The sequence below is a fragment of the Alosa sapidissima genome, chromosome 1 (genome assembly GCF_018492685.1).
Source record: "Alosa sapidissima isolate fAloSap1 chromosome 1, fAloSap1.pri, whole genome shotgun sequence".
Lineage (NCBI taxonomy): Eukaryota > Metazoa > Chordata > Actinopteri > Clupeiformes > Clupeidae > Alosa > Alosa sapidissima.
Window position 1 is genome coordinate 47,660,317 of NC_055957.1, and position 15,366 is coordinate 47,675,682.

Consider the following 15,366-nt stretch of genomic DNA (forward strand, 5'->3'; position numbering starts at 1 on the left):
ATGAGCATTAAGGTAGATGTGTAGATTTAAACTATTGTCCACTTCTTTTGTTTAAGTGGACTGCGTACATACAGATTCAAATATTTGTCTTGGTATGAAAAATGTATAAATCCACAAGCTCATGTACTGTAGAATGAAGAATCTGCATGTTGTAGAGTAGACATTGGTGAGTTGTTTACACCCACGACTACAGGCTTGTGGTCGTTACTGAGACACAGTGTTAAACCTCTTCTGTCCAGTACAAGTAACTGTTACAGGGTTTACTGCTTTCCAATTCATTACTTGGAGCAATCGAATTGCGTTCTGTAGGGTTTCTGTGTTTCTGTGACCCATACTCCTTTACAACTGACACCTCCATTTGGTTCTTGTTTTCCCCTTTTTCTCTTTATCTTTGTCTTTGTCTCACTCTCTCTTTCTCTCTCTCTCTCTCTCTCTCTCTCTCTCTCTCTCTGTCCCTCTCTCCATTGGTCTTCTTCTTTTTCTCCCTCTCTCCCTCTGACTCTCATTCTAACACTCCTGTGCTTTATCTGTTTTCCTCTCCCTCTCTCTCTCTCTCTCTCTCTCCCTCTCTCTCTCTCTCGCTCGGCAGTGAGTGATGGCTAGAGGGAGACAGAGAGATAAATCCTGGGGGCTGTAGGGGGTGGGCGGGGGGGTTACGTGTGCGGTGCTTGTCAGCGCGTTAAAGATGATTAATGCGGGATGCCCCCCTCTGACGGACCCTGGAGCAGCGGGCGGCGGGGACTCCGTTTAATCTGTGGCACCACCGGGAGCGGGCGCGCGGGAGGAGGGCAATAACAAGGAAATAGGACTGACAGAACTTTTTAGTGCTGAGATTCCTCACCCAAATGCCACGCGGCACAGAGGAGGGGAGCGCCGAGGAGAGGGCGAGTGAGAGGGGGGGATGAGGAGGAGAGAGGTGGAGAAGAGGCCCGTGGTTCTGACAGGCCTGATTGAGCACAGGCCTGATCACTTCTAATGCGCCAAGATGGATCATCTCATCTCTCTCTCTCTCTCACCATCTCTCTCTCTTTCTCCTTCTGCCTCACATACAGTACTCTCTCTCTCACACACACACACACACACCTATCCATTCTTTTTATCGTTCGTTTTAATCTCTGCCATTGTGCACCTTTATCAGGGCATGCCACTTAGCTGCTCTCTTCTCCCTCCTTCCCTGATAGCCTTGCTAATGAGAGCCACAGGTACAGTGTGTGCACTACCCCCCCCCCCCCCCCCCCCAACCCAATCCTTCAGGGCGTGCAAAATGCTTTCATTATTTAAAGGCCGCCCTCCCTCAGCAGCAACCTTTCCCTAACCTCCCTGATAGGACAATTAGAGCCTGATGAGTTTGAGAGCTCGATGAGCGACACCCAACTCATACATGGGATGGGCAGCTTGAAGGAAAGAAGAGAGAGAGAGAGAGAGAGAGAGAGAGAGAGAGGGAGAGAGGGAGAGAAAGGTGTCTCTTGTTTGATAACGGTGAGGAGCAGGCGGGAGCGGCTGGCGTTGTGCCGCTCCCTATCCACAGGGCTCTGATGCTCGCTGCTGCTCCGACACTCCTAACATGTTGTTTTACGAGCTGCCACGCTTTTCCCCCCCCCCGCTCTCCACAGAAGCCGTGGCGCCCCCCTGCCAACACCCCCCCCCCCTCCTCCTCCTCGCGCGTTGGCAGCCTGCCACCAGCCGCCCCAGCTGGACCTGTAAGCCGTCTGCAGCCCCTCTCATTTAACCGCGCGCAGCATAACTCAAACAGCATGGGCCTATTCATTTAACCGCCTCCAAAGGCATTAAAAAACCCTATACACTTACATATCAGTGTCAGTACCATAAAACACTCACACGTGGACATATACTGTACAGTACAGTGGTGGCGGAGGGGTTTTTTTTCTTTCTGATATGATTTTTATATAAAATGTTTTCCAGCAGAAAAGAAACACTGAGTTGCGTGGATTATTTGTGAGAGTCTTGTGGCAGAAAAGTGGGTCTGCCATGTGGCTGTTGCTCATTTGGTTTGATGTGCACATGTGATGCTAATCATTTAGAGTTAATGAGAGCAACAAGGGAGAGGAGAGGAGAAGAGAGGAGGAGAGGAGAGGAGAGGAGAGAGGGTGGAGGCATGTGTGTTTCCTGACTGAGGTTTCCTACATCTGTTGCGGGTACTGTTCTTGAGGGTTCTTGTGAACATATATGTGTTCTGTGCGGGAATGTGGAATGTGTGTACTGTATCTCTGCATGTGAACATGTGTGTGTGAGAGTAGTGTGTGGCCGTGTGTGTGTTCAGTCAGAGTACTGTATCAAGCCTTTATGCAGTAGAGTTGGGCTCTCTTTAAATCACTGGCGAGAGAACAAAGGCTCTAGCAAAGGCCTCAGATGAGGAGAACAGAGTCTTTTTATAGAGCTGTGCTCAAGTTATGTACTGTTGTATGTTTGTGTGTGTGTGTGTGAGTGTGTGTGTGTGTGTGTACTGTATGAGTGTGTGTGGTGGACTGCCTGCTGAGCTTGCCTGAGAGCTGCCCAGTGTATACCAACTCCCATCGCCTTCATCCTGAACAACCCTCTCCAACACTCCTATCTGCCTGCCGATTGGCCTGCCGACACCCTAATGTTTTACTGTGCTTAAGCCATCTTAACCAGTGGGGAAACTCACATATACATGAGTATTTCCATTATGCTGTAACACTTATATCACAAATACACCTTCTGTACAGTCTGGGTCTCTTTGGATAAGAACACTGACTTCTCTAGTTAAAGAGACACCAGGCAACGTTTTCGTGTTAATTACTCATCTTCGTAACTCGGTATATGGTTAAATGACTCATTACAGGGAGATGAAGGCTCTCTCGCCCGCCCCTACTGCCTGTAGGAAGAATATCCCGCTTGCAAGTTCAGTGTATCGTACCCGCCGACCGAAGCAGGATCAGTTTACATCCTGCATCCACAGCACAGAGGCAGGCTAACGAAACGCTAGCGATTGTTGCAAACGTGTTTATAATGGCAGAGCCGGCGAAGAAGCAGCGAAAACCCTTGACGGAAGACGCAAAGAAACGGAAAAGAGCTTCAGACCGAGCGAGGGGGAGTTTCGTAGAGAAAAAGCATCAGGCTTGCCTGGTGTCCCTTTAATATAAGAACAAAGCATCCCCTAATGGCACTTTACCAACTTCTCTAATGATATCCAGCAGAGGTGCTGAGACAAATTACAGCACATTCTTCTTTTGTTCATTCATTCATTCACTCCCTTTGTTCCTTCTATTTCCCCTTCAGGTGCAATCCTACCTTGGATCAATCAACCCCAATTACAGGCCCACTTCCTTTAGAATGAAGGTCTTTAGTCTTTTGGAAGCCAGCTAACAACGGCTGAATTAGAGATCTCTATATTATCAGGATTGCCTGCGGGGTTCAGTTGTATTCTCTGTGCCTGCGGCACATGTGATGTGTGCATCAGTGAAGGCAGGGTAGAGCTAGCACACAGCCTGCACCTGTCTGTGTGTCCTTGACAGAGGTGTTCGCCTTGTCAAGCTTGTTGCGTTTTCCTTTCTTCTTTTTTTTTCATGCTGGAGGGCTCTCAACATTTCCCGACATGCATCAAGTGATCCTGCCTGCCATGCGTTTCTGTCGCCTCTCTCTCGCTCTCTCTTTCTCTCTCCTCTGCCTCCCTCTCTTTTTTTCTCTCCCTCTCCTCTTGTATTTCTATTCTTTCCTTTTCCGTCCCCTCTCCTCGCTGCCCCTTAAACACGCCAACATCAGTAAACAGTGAAATCTCTCAGCCCAAGCTGAATGTGTAACCGCATTAGCCTGCCTGATAACGTCTTCAAATAATGTGCGATAAGGGGAATTTGATTTGATTCACAGGCATTTCCCCTCCTCCGTCTTCTTCCTCCCCCTCCTCCTCCACCCTCCAAAACCACCTCCATCTCATCCTTCTACCATCCCATCCCCAGCTGCCTAAGGCTGTACACCCCCCCCCCCCATGCACATTGCTTCTCTTCACTCTCACACACACACACACACACACACACACACACCCTCCTGTCAGAATGACACTGCCTCGGATGCACAATCAAATAAATCCACCCGGTGCCTGTCAGCCTTCATTTTGGGCCCCTTGGCCCCCTAAATCAATGCAAGGTGAGTCCCCACCAGTCATTTCCATAATGGAAAATATGTGCCTTAAACGCAAAAAGGTGGGGGGAATTAAAAGGATGATGGGATATCGCCACGGGTTTTTGTATGCACATCCACTAGAGAGAAGGTGGCATCTCTTTGTGTGTGTGTGTGTGTGTGTGTGTGTGTGTGTGTGTGTGTGTGTGTTGTGGTTTATTTTAAGTGAGCGGTGGGTGATTTAAGCCGGCTGGACAGTTACTGGGCTGATTGCCGTAGCGGGGCGAAGGAGAGGGGGATAGGGAGATGTGGGAGGAGGTATGGAGGGGGAATGGAGCGTCTGTGTTCATTTGAGAGGACGTCTGATGAAATGGAACGGGGGTCATCTTCAGTTTGGCACCATGTGCACACACACACACACACGCACGGTGCGTACATCAGCGTGAGCATGGGCTCCATCGCCGTGGAGACGTGTGGCGCAGGGATGGGAGGGGTGTGGGTGTGGGTGCTGCCGTAGGCTGACAGTGATGCATTGTGCTTTTAAAACGGCGGTCTCACACGCCCCGCTCAAAGCCGATCACGCCGGCACTTTTGGCGCGGCCCTCCTCTGTCAGGGCTAAAGAGGCAAATGCAATCTCCCCAACCTAGTCCCCTGAAGGGAGGAGAGAGGGGGAGAGAAGGGGAGGGGAGGAGAGAGAGAGAGAGAGAGAGAGAGAGAGAGAGAGAGAGAGAGAGAGAGAGAGAGAGAGAGAGAGAGAGAGAGAGAGAGAGGGGGGGGGAAAGAGAGGGGTGGGATGGTTTGACTGCATCTCCTGGTCATGAATCCTGGATTTGCGGGGCGGGGTGTGAGGTTCAAGATGATGGCTTAAGTGCTTTTTACATTTTTATGAAAAAAGGGGTGAACGCTGTGCACACTGTGTGTGTGTGAGAGAGAGAGAGAGAGAGAGAGAGAGAGAGAGAGAGAGAGAGAGAGAGAGAGAGAGAGAGAGAGAGAGAGAGAGTGCAGGGGAAAGGGATGGGGTGGGCTTTAGACATAGAATGGACACACTGCTGACCATAAAAAATGACCCACTTAGGAATGGAAATGCATCTGCTGAATGCAGCTAATTACAGTTCACTTACAGACATTTATGAGTCATATTTTATCAAGCGTGTCTTTTTTCGTGATGAATCGAGTAAATATTAGCATTTGCATGGACACTTTCTTTGACTGTTTAATCCCTTGGGGATGTGTGTGTGTGTGTGTGTGTGTGTGTGTGCGCGTGTGTGTGGAGAGGGTGGCTATCAGGTTTGGGGTGACACAAACCATTTTCTGATGCACATAATGGCTGCATCTTTTCCTGGAGAGTGTTTGCTTGGTGGGGTGGAGCAGGTGGGGGCCTCGGTGTTTATAGGCCTCAGTGTGTGCGTGTTTGTTTGTGTGTGTGTGTGTGTTTTTTTTTTTCTGGGGGGGGGGGGTATGTTGAGTGTGTGGTTGTACTGGTGGGTGTGGGTGCCGACGGTAGTGACAGCTGTTTATTCAATCAATCACCTTGTCGCCAGTCTAGCAGCGCAGCAGGCCCCAAGATTGAGTTTTGCCTCACAGGGGAGAATGGAGCAAATTAATAGACCATTACCCAGGCACTGACCCAGGAAATGAGGGTGACACTGTCGGGTTAGATCTGCCAGCTTGCCTGCTGCTCTCTCCCCTCTCTCTCTCTTTCTCCCTTATCTCCATCTCTTCCTCCCTCCATTTTTCTCCTCTCCATTGGTGATGGAAGAGATGGAGGGGGGGGGGGGGGTTAAACACAGACAGTGCCCCTGCCCCACTCCCCACCCGCCCCCTACTCATCCCCCAGCATCCACCACCGTCCCTGGGGGGGTTTGCGCCATTACAGCCCTGCCAGCCGCACTGGTGTGTGAGGAGGGAGCCGGGCTGGGGTGAGGGTATCTCCACTTGAGCGTGGATGGAGAGCACCAGAGCACACACTCAAAGACACCAGCCACGCCTGCGAGCAGGGAGCGAGTCGGTGGCAGGACAGTGGTGGGGTGGAGGGAGGTAAAAAGGTGGAGGGGGTTAGAGTCAGGTTGTTTCCCTAGAGGAGGTGCACTCCAAAGGGGGGAGGGAGGTTTTAGGGGCGATGGCCCATCCATCAATCAGAAAGTTCCACCAGCTGAGAGGGGTGGGTGTGTGTGTGTGTGTGGGGGGGGGGGGGGTTGAGACCCATAGGCTCACCTGCTCCGGCCAGGAGAAGGATGGAGGAGGCAGAGGAGTAAACTCCTGTCTTCTATCCCTTGAGGACACCTGAAGACATCCCACTGATCGTCTAACCTTCCCTCGTGCCACCGCTGAGCCTCTGCACCCCATTCATATTCATTCAGAACCTGTGCCAATGGGGTACGTCTGTGGGGCATATCTATGTCATATCTGTTTTCCCTGATTTCTAGACAGCTGTGTATCACGTGTATTACAACAAAAACCTTACACCTTCAGAACTATGGTGACACAGGCCCACAGTTCACGCACAGTGCAATAGCACATGACTTCATTGTTTTGATGCGATTCCCCTGCTCTCTCCCTCTGATGCCAGTGATGTGGTGAGTAGTGAGTGACAGAGAGTGATGCTCCAGACACGTGTCCTGACAGAGAGTGCCCGCTCCCTGTCTGCGCATCCCCGCCTGTGGTTAAGCACGGAGGACCGCTAATGGTCCTCCGTCTCAGCCTGTCCATCAGTAGAGAGGCAGGACGCTAATGCAAACACAAAACCCTTCTCATCATAGCACTCATCACGGCCTTCACGATCAGAAACCTATCCCCATGAGGTCTTCACCATCTTCAGCCTCTTTATGCCCTTTTCTCCAGTATCTCTGTGTGTGTGTGTGTGTGTGTGTGTGTGTGTGTTTATGTGTGTGTGTGTGTGTGTGTTTATGTGTGTGTGTGTTTGTGTGTCTGTCTGCGTCCCCCTTCTTCCCCCCTCCTCTGCTCTCATATGCTCAAGAGGGGGAATTCATTACTGGAGCCAATTTACTGTTTATACTCTGATGTTTTAACTAATTAGCGCTAATGGTGACACCCAGCAGCCGCTGGAGTTAATAGAATTCAGACGGTGGGGGAGAGAGAGAGAGAGAGAGAGAGAGAGAGAGCGAGAGAGAGAGAGAGAGAGAGAGAGAGAGAGAGAAAGAAAGGGACAAAGAGAGAGAGAGAGAGAGAAAGGGACAGAGAGAGGACGCAACTCTGCCAGAGAGGAGAGGAACTGTCACCACGGTGACCGATGTCGTCACCCGCCCCTCTCCTCTCCCTGTATTAACATCTCACCTGTCACCACAGCAGGAACATTACACAGCCTCCATGACACAAGGACACTTACACACACACACACACACACAAGATGAAATATAGAAGTGCCAAGCACTTGAGCTGAACACCTCAAAGCAAATATAATTGCCTTTCAATTTCAGTCTAATATTAAATATCCCCTGGCTGTTTTGAAACGTGTCCTGTTGGACATAGCAGTAAAACTATTTATTAAGGATTCATTGGTGCCCAAGAAGTGAACCCTCCAATTTAGAGTAAAAAAGAAAAAGTAAGAGAAGAAGCAGAGGAGAAACCCTTACGTTAGAGGCCATAAAATCTGCATGAGACTGTAAAGGCTTAATGATTTTAAAGTTACAAGAGAAAGTGCTGCTGCACTCTGCGATCAATCATATCTAGCACCAGCGACCAATCCAAATGGCCTGCCTCCTGACCTGCCGCTCGGCATGCAGGGAAGGCACTCCCGACACAGCGCTGGGGGAGCGAGCCGCGCTTAACCTCTCCTCCAAACGGGTCTGCTCCTTTACACGTGTTAACCCGCTGGCCTCGGCCACACTGCTGCCGATCAATAACGGCTAGCGCTGCTCTCTCTGCCGTAATGTCCTACTGAAGAGAAAGATTCTATTTCTGTGTGTGTGTGTGTGTGTGTGTGTGTGAGTGTGAGAGTGGTTCAGCGGTGACAGCGAACTTGGATGGAGCGCTGAAGTCACGGGTTATAGAGGAAAAGTAAAAGTGTTATAGGTTTTAACGACGAGGCTGCAGCGCTGCGGCTGACAGCGCCTCATACGCTATTAGCGAAACTCTGAGAGAGCCAAAAGGGCTATTCTCCTGCTGTGGCCTTCTGTCGTACGCCCCACACACCAAATTACTGAGGTGTGTGTGTGTGTGTATGTGTGTGCGTTTTAGGACTCAAAGTCAGTGAAAGTAGGGCGCTGACTTAAAGACGATCCGTCTTCTCCCCCTACATGTTGGAATTACCGCATGCAGGGCGGAGAGAAAGAAAGAGAGAGAGAGAGAGTGGGGAGGGAGGGAGGGAGGGAGGGCCATGATGATTGATTCCTCACTGGAGACTCTCCTGTGTCTGCTGCTGTTGCTACTGCTGCCACGCCTGCCCATACCGTGCAGCTCACGCCTTAAGTACAACAGAGACCCCCCCCCCACACACACACACACACAGAAACAACTCCCCATAAGTATCTCTCTCTCTCTCTCTCTCTCTCTCTCTCACTCTCTCTCTCCCTCTCTCTCTCTGTCCTCTCCCTTTAGCCCTCCCCTGAGTATGGGGGCCAGGGATTTCCTGTTCCTAGCCTCTGCTCATCTGTCAGTTCCTGCAGCGAGCTGACACCAGCTAACACCTCCATCGCACAAACCATTTAGAGCCTAAGCCTCCCCTCCTCTCCCCTCCTCTCTACTCCATCGCTCCTCTCCTCTCCTCTCTCCTCCTCCCTCGTTCCCTCACTCCCTCTCTGTTCTCTCAGCAGGGCCTGGGGGAGCAGCACAGGAGGAGCTGCTAACATGGCACCTGTCTGCACTGGAGGGGAGATGGGCTGAGGAGGGGAATAAATCTCAAGTCTTATTGCCCTGGATTCCCTGCCCATGCAAACACACACACACACACACACACGCACATGCACACACACACACACACACACACACGCACACGCACACGCACACGCACACATACACACACACAGAGTTTGCACAGAGTTCCTCACAATACACACCTTCCTCGACAGCACTTATATCTCTCAACATCTGTTTACAGCAAATACACACACACACACACACACACACACACACACACACACACACACACACACACACACAACATACACACACACACACACACACACACACACACACACACACACACACACACATACACACACATCTACTTTCCCTGCTCCCTCACGTACAGTGTGTATGTGTGTGTGTGTGTGTGTGTGTGTGTGTGTGTGTGTGTGTGTGTGTGTGTGTGTGCGTGCGTGTGTGTATTGTCGTGCAGCAGACGGAGTGTGTCAGGAGCTGCTGAGCCTCAGAAATACAGCCGGCGGGTCAGGGTGCGGGAGCGGGGGGGATAATAAGCACACCGGCCGGCGGTGGGGAGCACATCCCTCAGAACAATGCCCCGTGATTTACAGCCCGCAGCCGGCCTCGCAGCGGCCCGCACCCAGCCACCCAGCCACCCAGCCAATCGCAGCCATCACGCTCGCAGCCATCACGCTCCACACAACACAGCACAGCACAGCACAGCACAGTACATCACGGCACATCACGGCATATCACCTGCCTCTGATATCTGACGTCTCCCTCCCTCGTCCATATTTCTTGTCGGGCCCATAAACAAAAACTGTCACTTCCTCCTCCTGGCTCTGGTAGAGATGTGTCGAGCTAGCGCTGGCCCTTAGCTGCTGTGCTGCACACCTGTTAGTCTGAGGCCTCAAGTGAACGCAGGTGTGTGTCCCTGGAATTCAAATGAGGTGTCAAAAAAAGAATAATTCAATGAATGTTCTTAAGGGGCCAATGAGTCCTGTGTTGTGTAATCAGTGCTGAGCAAACGTTTCATTCTCTAAATGAGCTACTATCACCTCCTGTAATGTTTAGCTATATCTCTCACTCACAGTGTCTCAAATGGTGTGTGAGTGGTGTGTGTGTGTGTGTGTGTGTGTGTGTGTGTGTGTGTGTGTGTGTGTGTGAGTGTGTGTGTGTGTGTGTGTGTGTGTGTGTGTGTGTGAGTGTGTGTGTGTGTGTGTGTGTGTGTGTGTGTGTGTGTGTGTGTGTGTGATAGATGACTGTACAGAGCGAGAGCTGGATGTGTTGTGTGTGCTCTCCCGGGGAGCTCTGCTCTGATGGATTGACACCTCTTGCTCCGTCTGGTCTGCCGCTGAGGCCGGACCCTATTAGACTTCTCAGCGTTATCAGGCCCTGTCACCAACCAGAGGAACTAAGCTAATCCTCCCTCTGTGTCTGCAAATCTGTATCTATGGCTGCCATATATCCCCCCCTCCTCTCTCTGTTTGTCTCTGCCTCCTGAATTCCCTTTCTTTCTCTCTCTCTCTCTCTCTCTCTCTCTCTCTCTCTCTCTCTCTCTCCTTCTCTCTCTTCCTCTCTGTCCTCTGCAGGAGTGTTGGCAGAGGGGGCTTAATAAAGGCCAGAGAGAAGGCTGAGAGGGAGCCGTGCGATGGCTATCAGGACAAGTGGGTATTAAAGTGGGCGGACCTCAGGCTGCCTGATAAAAAGGGGGGGCCCGGGGCCCTAGCGGGGCCACAGAGGGGCCCATGGATCCCTGGGGGAGGGCAGGGGACGGTGGCAATCAGACACGCTCGGATTGCATCACGGAGCCTAGCACGCACCCGCACGGAGCCATCAGCGAGCATCATTGTGATTTTATCTGAGTTCGACCTCCCGCACCGAGGCCTCTCACTGTCTCTAGAGCCCCCGCTCCCCCGATCACCCCCTCCCCTCTCTCCTCATCCTCCTTCTCTCCCTCTCTGTCTATCCCTCTCTCTCTCTCTCTCTCTCTGAGGGAGCTCATGTGATATGTCTGACAGCAGAGGGGGTTGTTTCTCTACCACTCCCTCCCTGTCCCAGGCCTGTGCTGTGTGTGTGTGCTGAGTGTGTGTGTGTGTGTGTGTGTGTGTGTGTGTGTGTGTGTGTGTGTGTGTGTGTGTGTGTGTGTGTGTGCAGGTCAGCTCTTTAACCCCTGTGATTATGGGGAATTATTCACTGGCTGGGTGTCGTCAGGGGTTTCTCAGCCCTCAAGCCCATTCCAGCACAGCAGCACCAAGAGAGAGAGAGATAGAGAGTGAGAGAGATAGAGAGAGAGAGAGAGATAGAGAGTGAGATAAAAGGAGAGGGAGAGAAAAAGAGAAAGGTGGACGTGGAGGAGTCTCTCTCTGTCCCATGCTCCCTAGTCACACTGAACCGAGGAGGAGGAAGAGGATGAAGGCGATCAATAGAAAATTAGAGGCCTGGAATGGTACTGCTGGTGTTCACACATTAACCTCTCCAAGTCCCATCATCTCCTTCTCTCTCTCTTACTCGCTAGCCCGCCACACTCTCTCTCTTCTTTTTTTTTCATCTCTCTCTCACTCACTCTGCGCTTTCTAACAAACTTGCGGTGGTGAGCAAGAGGAGAAACTAGTCCGTGAGCGATTGACAGGGGACGTGGATGTTTAGCAGTTTAAGCATTAGAAAGAAAGAAAGAAAAAAGGGGAAAAAAAGAAAAATGCGGGGTGAAATAAAGTGATGCAGGAGCAGAGTGTAATAGCAGCACTCGTGCGCAGGAGGAGAGATAGGGAAAGAGAGAGAGAAAGAGAGATAGTGAGAGAGAGAAAGAGAGATAGTGAGAGAGAGAAAGAGAGGGAGTGAGAGAGAGAAAGAGAGGGAGTGAGAGAGAGAGGGGAGCTTTGCCTGACGGCGCGCTGTCTGGGGACTCAAATCTCAGAGCAATTTTCAGGCCGGGTGATTGGCAGCTTGATGTGTATTCTTCCCCTGCAGGAGCCGGCCGATAACTCTGCGGCGGCCGGCGTCTCGTGGCCTGTTGCGGGGCCATTACAATGGCAATGCCGATAGGGGACATTTATCAGCGGGGCTGCGGCGTGACGGTGAGAGGGGGCCCATCAACAGGTCCAGCGGGGCCAGCGAGCAGGCGCAGCCAACAGCGGGTTCACTGAGCCTGAATTACCCCGCACCCTCAGCCGGAAAACAAGACGTGGACACACACACACACACACACATAGATATACACACAGACACAAACACACACACACACACACACACACACACACACACACACACACATAGATATACACACAGACACAAACACACACACACACACACATATAGATATACACACAGACACACACACACATACGTTGATTGTAACTCAACTTGCTGGCAGGATGTGATATTTTTCTTTGTTTCTCTATTACTGTAAATCCTGCCTTTTCCTGCTGACTGAATACTGCATGGAATAAAGCAAAAAAAACTAAAAAGAAAAACATCCTGCTGATGTGACTCTATTTATAAAAGGTCAGTGTATATGACCTCAGGTCATTACCCCCACAATTGCACTTTTTCTCCACTGCCACTGCTGCCCCATGCCACTCCAGTATGACACGCTGGAGCACAAGGCCTCTTGTTGTGGTGGCCGCTCAGGACAATGGCATTGTGCTGCAATTAACTGGGCACTGAGGCCTTTGTTCCTTTGTGCCCCCCGGTGAAGAGCCCATTGTGGCTTGGAGGGTGGCACCACCCGCCCCGACAGCTGCAGGCTGGTGGAGGATAGCGACGAGGGCCGAGGGGGTGGGGTGGGGTGTGGTGTGTTTGGGGGGTGGGGGGGGGGGGGGGTGTTGCAGTGGAGAGTGAAGAGTGGGATGGGATAGTGGTGGGATGTTTAAAGGAGGATTTTGATTTAATTACCCACAAACCCCTCTCCTGATCTCAGCTTCGGGCCATGGTGGCAGCAGGAGGCAGACATCATGTGCAGTTACCATAGCTGCCCTGTAGGGGGCACCAGTACAGAGAGAGAGCTCTCCAAGTAGCAGTTAGAGCGGAGTACATCAGCAATCGGCTCCTTCCTCTGTGTTTTAAAGATCTCTCTCTCTCTCTCTCTCTCTCTCTCTCTCTCTCTCTCTCTCTCTTTAGACAGCTACGTCATTTAGGAAAGAAGGGGAGAAAGAAAAAACAAAAAGAAAAACTAGGAGAAAAAAATAAGCGGACTTGAAGGCGCATGAGGACTTGTGAGTGGAAGTGCTGCTGACAGCTGTGTCTGAGTGCAGCGTAATGGCTGACCACCCTGAGCTTCATGGTCGTCCATGTCTGGGTCCCTGCCCCCTCCACCCCTCCTTTCCCCTCCGTCCCCTCCACCCCTCGGCAGCAGGTCGTATGCAGGCGTCTCCTCTGTCTCCTCCAGTTTACAGCCCTGACCTTGAGCCATTAACACTCCAAACCTGCAGACGAGGCTGCTAAGTCACAGCGCAACGCAGAACAGCACAGCACAGCACAGCACAGCACAGCACGCCCTGATCTCAGACCCGGCCCAGATAAACAGAGCTATACGCCACCGTACAGCCAACAATTCAGAGAGAGGGTGGGATGGGGTGTGGGGGGACTGGCACACGTGAAATGAAGGAAAACAGGAAGTGGGAGAAAAAAGATGCAAAAGTAAAGTGGAGTCAGTTTAAAAAGTTGAATGTACAACACAGGCAGCAACAATGGCTGATAGCAAAAGTTTGCTACTTCAGGCATCATGGAAGAGCTTTAAGAGAAGGGGTAGTAATGTATGACTGCATATTAGACAATCACTGCGGTCAATAGGGCAATAATTTGATGTTTTATGCGTCATTTCTAAACTGAAAGCAGACAGGATTGATGCCCATCTTCACACAAACACACTCTCCCTCACACACACCCATAGACTCTGTCACATACACACCCACCTAGCGCACGCACACACACACACACACACACACACACACACACACACACACAGATGCACACAAAGAGAAAAAAATACACATATGGAGACACCTTCCCCCAATCTCCATTTATCACTGCGGCCCAACCCAGGGCACGGGGAGCCGTCACAGCTCTGGATAAACAAACTCACTGTGTGATGTATGAGGAACTCGCCGGCAATAAAGTTATCAAGTTCTAACAATCGGCTACCGCTTGGCATGAGCCCCGGCTACCATGGATTAACCCCCCCCCCCCCCAGGGCACTCTATATGTCATGAGCTGCCCCAGCCCGCACATGTGTCCATCCGTCTCGTCTCGGCCCCTCCGTGAGGACATTAGTCCACTCTCTCCAACCCATGCTTCTCTACCCACGCGCTCACTCTTGGCAAGGGAGGAGGTTCGGGAAAAAAAAGTGTATATTCGCTGGTCTGACAACAACAATGTTTCCAGTAAATCACAAAAAGAATGTCTATTTTCAGGTCGTCAGTCCCTGAGGTAGGACGAGAGAGACGTGCTGTGCGGGTTGCCATATCGCAGAGCCAAATCGTCAAATTATGTGGAAGTACAACTGTGCCAGTTACACATTCGCCAGTAATGTGAATCACAGCACAAATACGTTGACCTGGGCTTAAATCAGTGTCAATATATATATATAAATGAATGAGTTTCGATTTCGAAGTAAATATGTCCTACACACACACACAAACATGACTGACAGTGCTGGCGTGACAGTGTCGCTGTGCACACACAAATCGGCGGACGGTTTGGCGTCAAGGTAGCCTCAAGGTGTGTGTTGATAGGCACGGCGCCTGATGACACACACATACACACACACACACACACACACACACACACACACACACACACACACACACACACACACTATGCGGAGCCATGACCCATGCCCTGTTTATTGACAGACTCCAGCCTGTCTGCAGTTCATCTGGTGCCTCCGCAATCTCTCCTGAGATGATTAAAAATTAATTGATCACTGCAATATTATCCATACTTCCCCGGCCCCGGCCGTGCGTATGACAAGGCAGCTAATAAATGTTAATTACTGTTTTTTCTTCCCTTCCTCATTTATGACCCCTGCGCAGTTCTCAGCCCTGCTGCTATCAGGTTGTAAATTCATTAGCCGCTAACACACCTAGCCGTGGCAGCTCATTTAGCAATGACAAACAAGATTAGGACGGGGCGAGGGTTGCTCCCTCTCCTGACTCCTGCCGCGGGAGTCAACCACAGCCAGATAAGGAGTTGTACCGGAGGAGTGCATGGATCCCCCCTCTCCACAACCAAACCCCACCGCACCGCACCGCACCACAGCGCTCCTCCAGTCCTCCACCTCCCCATGAGGCGTCTCCTTCCTGCAGCACCTAAACAGGAACTTCCCTTTGATTTCGCACCTGCAGTGGTGGCGGCAGCAGCAGCTCACACCACAGCTCTCAGACAGGGCCTCAGTGATCCAGAACTGGGAGAAGCTAGGCCTGCCCCCTCTGTGTTAGCTGGAAGTC

At 51.2% G+C, this 15,366-nt stretch overlaps 1 protein-coding gene across 7 annotated transcripts in view; it reads right to left on the bottom strand.

Annotated features, from left to right (window-relative positions):
- Positions 1-15,366, bottom strand: part of rnf220a (ring finger protein 220a) — a 138,140-nt gene that overhangs the window by 38,897 nt on the left and 83,877 nt on the right. For 4 of the 7 annotated variants that reach the window (XM_042104311.1, XM_042104284.1, XM_042104293.1 and 1 more), the window contains exon 3: positions 9,681-9,854. The exons of the other annotated variants lie outside the window; for them this stretch is intronic. In XM_042104311.1, coding sequence (XP_041960245.1) covers positions 9,681-9,854 — 174 coding nt within the window. The remainder of the gene's footprint in view (positions 1-9,680; positions 9,855-15,366) is intronic. 7 annotated transcript variants of the gene reach the window in all.